General features: G+C 26.6%; 1 protein-coding gene across 1 annotated transcript; it reads left to right on the forward strand.

The window, feature by feature from the left end:
• Positions 1-1622: 1622 nt before the first annotated feature.
• Positions 1623-3398, forward strand: Phum_PHUM128200 (fatty acid desaturase, putative; the record flags this gene model as incomplete). The annotated part of the gene is made up of 5 exons (XM_002424340.1): positions 1623-1833; positions 1899-2029; positions 2518-2723; positions 2805-2990; positions 3083-3398. The coding sequence occupies 5 exons, from the start codon at positions 1623-1625 to the stop codon at positions 3396-3398; spliced, it is 1050 nt and encodes a 349-aa protein (XP_002424385.1).
• Positions 3399-4064: the final 666 nt, after the last annotated feature.

Genomic DNA, 4064 nt, shown 5'->3' on the forward strand with positions numbered 1-4064 from the left:
ATCATCATCATCATCATTATCATTATCATCATCATCACTTCTTTTTCACAATAAAAAAAGAACGCAAAATTGCGATATAATAATAATAATAATTATTATTATTATTGTGTAAATAAGACGTTTTTTTTTTCTTTCTCTTTGTCTCTCGTGACTGACACAATAAATAAATAAATAAATTATTTTTATTATTTTATAATAATAATAATAATAATAATAAACAATTAATCATAAAATTAAATTATTAAAAAATTATGTAATCGTACGAAACGAAAAAAAAATTACTATTACTATTATTATTAATACTATTATTATTATTACTATTATTATTATTATTATTATTATTATTATTACACCAATGTTAATTAAATAATTATTTTATTTGCAATGATAATCATAATAATCAATAAATAAATTATTGGAAAAAAAAAAAAAACTTGTTTTCCATCAATATTCATAAGTTTTATATTAAAAATGGTAAAACGACAATAATAATAATAATAATAAAGCAAGTTCATGCAAAGTTGCATACGATCGATAAATCAACAACACTGACATAACTGTGCCAGACAACAAACCGGATATTGTGGTAGGTACCGGAAAAGGTGATGTAACCTAATCGAAGTATCCGTACCGGTGAAGAAAATACCAGAAGGTCAAAGAAAAGGACAAAAGGTTGAAGTGGCGAGGATGTGGGGAGGTGTAAAAACAGGAACTATCGTCGTGGAAGCATCACCGGAAGCCATGATGCCACATTCAATAAAAGGAAATTTAAGCGAAGAAACCGGGGTACAGGAAATGACCCACGTTACGTGATATGACCCACATTTTCCGGAAAATCCCAAATTCGAGGATATATTCCTTAGGGATCGGGACCTTAAAAATTCTCACAAGTACATACATAAAATCTTGTCGTGTCCAAATGTGAAAATAATAATAATAATAATAATAATAATAATAATTAATAAATATCGGATACGCTTTTTTTTAACATATAAATGACCTTATTAGATTTATTTATTATAATTATTATCCAAAGTCATTTGGTAGGTAGGTAGGTAGGTAGGTAGGTGAACGACGACGACATCAACAACCACAACAACAACAACAACAACAACAAACGACAACAAACAATGATTACAAAATGAAAAAAAGTAGTTTAAGCCATTGTAAATTTTCCTTTTATTTTTGGGTCAATACATAAGTCAGCAATTTTTTTAATTAATAAATTTTAGGCAAATTTTGCGTTCAAAGTGCAATTTATTTATTAATAATTTTTACCACGATGATGATGATGATGATAATGATAAATAAATTTATTAATTTATTAAAATAATTAATAAATTTATTAACGTCTTAAATAAATTTCCTTTCAAGAGGAGGAAATTTAACGTAAAAAAAAAAAAAAACGTATGCATAAATGATGCGTGATTTTTGTTTGCATAATAAAATTTCAAAATAATAATAATAATAATGATGATGATAATAATAATAATTAATCATATCGTAAACACGCGGAAATTTTTAATGTCGATGCAATTTTTTTAAATTCGTTTTATGCACGTGGTTTACATCGGAAATTTTTTTTAACGAAATGTTTTTTTTTTTTTTTTTTTTTTTTTCAGATGTCACCCAACGGTTACATTGATACGACGAAAACATGTTCGGAAAAACCGGATGTGGAAGAAAATAAGGAAATAAGAAATAACGACGGAAATGAATTCAAACCCGTCCTTATATGGGTTAATATTATAAGCATAACCATTTTACACGCTCTCGCCATTTTTTCATTTTTCAAATGGAGTTTTGCAACAAAATTATACACTTACCTATGGGGTGAGTATCCATTATTATTTCCGTCCTCGAATGCAAAAATAATAATATTATTTTTATACATCTAGGATTCCTCGTTGGATTTTTGGGGGGCTTCGGAGTCACGGCAGGAGCTCACAGATTATGGACACACAAATCGTACAAAGCCAAATGGCCATTGAGATTAATATTGGTCATTTGTTATTCCATTGCCGGCCAGGTAAGTGATTCCTTTCACCACATACATAACTGTAATGCAAATTGCATATTATTAAAAATTTAAGGCGCGAATTTTTTAAATTCAAAATGGCGGATATTGTAGAAAAAAAAAAAAGGAAATGTCAATAAATAACCTATTTATTACAATGGCGTTAAAAAATAATTTTTTTACAGTTACAAAAACAATTATAACTCTGTCGCTAAGGAGTTGTAATGATGATAATAATAATAATAATACCAATGATAACCGGATTTCATTTTTTTTTTAAATCGAAATTTCTATGAAAAAATAAATTTATGAAATAAGTAAAACAAGTTTTAATTAACATAATAAATAAATAAATAATTTTTTTTTGTACAATTGTAAAAAAAAAAAATGTATTATTTTTCAAGGTCAAGGGTAGGTATTAGGTAATTACTAGTACCTGACATATTTAAAAATAATGTCAAGTTCAAGGATTTTTCTTTTTTTTTTTTTCTTAATTTCAGAATACTTTATACGATTGGGTAAGAGATCATAGAGTTCATCATAAATACAGCGAAACTGATGCTGATCCACATAATTCAAATCGTGGATTTTTTTTTGCACACGTTGGATGGTTGATGCAAAAAAAACATCCGGATGTATTGAAAAAAGGAAAATTGGTAGACATGTCGGATTTGTTAGAAGATCCGATAGTTTCATTTCATCAAAGGTAACAAAAAAAAAAAATGTTTCTATGAATGATTACAAACAAAGCCAAACATAACGTTTGTTGTTGTTTTGTTCCTTTCAGGAATTTTACATTATTCAAAATAATTTTTTGCTTTTTAATACCCATAGCGGTACCTTGTTATTTTTGGAACGAATCATTTATAATAAGTTTAATGGGAATAGGTTGCGTACGATATGTTTTGGGACTTAATTTCACGTGGCTTGTTAATTCAGCAGCTCATATATGGGGTAACAGACCATATGACAAGTGAGAAACAAAACAAAACATTTACCATAGCAAACTATAATGGTGGTACTATTGAAAACGTTAAAAAAAAAAAAAAAAATTTTTTGTTTAAGGAGAATCAGTCCGACGGAAAATTTAGCCGTGGCAATAGCCTCATTCGGTGAAGGATGGCACAATTACCACCACGTTTTCCCTTGGGATTATAAAGCAGCCGAACTTGGAAATTATAAAGTTAATATAACGACATTCGGATTGGACATGTTTAAAAAAATCGGTTGGGCTTACGATACAAAAGAACCATCGAAAGAACTCATTGCGAGAGTCAGTATTAAATATGGCGACGGAAGTCATAAAAATTGTCCTTCCCCCCACGAAATTGATGAAAATGGCGAACCCGTTAATTGTTTTGAAAAAAATCACCACGAATGAAAACGTACATACATTATTATTATTATTATTATTATTTCGTACGAAAAAAAAAAGAAAAACCAGAATAATAAAATTTAAGTCGTAAAAATAAGTCATCATCATCATCATCATCATCATCATCATCATCATCATCATCATCATCATCGTATCTATCTATCTTTGTCTTTCTAAACCCGACAATTTTACATAAAACATGATCGCATTTATTTATTTATTTATTTTTTTTAGCAAATTCATTCATTAAAAATAAATTACGATTTTATTTTCTTTTTTTTTCTCTTTTCTAATGCCCCGTTAGATTTAATAATAATAATAATAAAACACGTACGAATAATTTTTAATAATAAAAAAAAATCTAACGGATTAATTTTTTTAAAAAAAATTTTACAAAACAAAAATTTTAATTCATTATTATTATTATTATTTCAATCGTCAAATAAATAATAATAATAATAGTAATAGAGTCGGTGTAATTTTTTTTTTTCTATTTACACGACAAATATTTAAAAAATAAATAATTATTAAATTACCGTTAAAAGTTTTTTTTTTTTTTTTACGTTGATTGTAAACGACAATAAACGAGTAATAAATAGTTTATTATTAATTAATAATTTATTAAAATAATAATAATAATAATAATACGATTCGATAAATCGTTAATTTAAT

This window comes from Pediculus humanus, genomic scaffold (genome assembly GCF_000006295.1).
Source record: "Pediculus humanus corporis 1103172107475 genomic scaffold, whole genome shotgun sequence".
NCBI classification, from domain to species: domain Eukaryota; kingdom Metazoa; phylum Arthropoda; class Insecta; order Psocodea; family Pediculidae; genus Pediculus; species Pediculus humanus.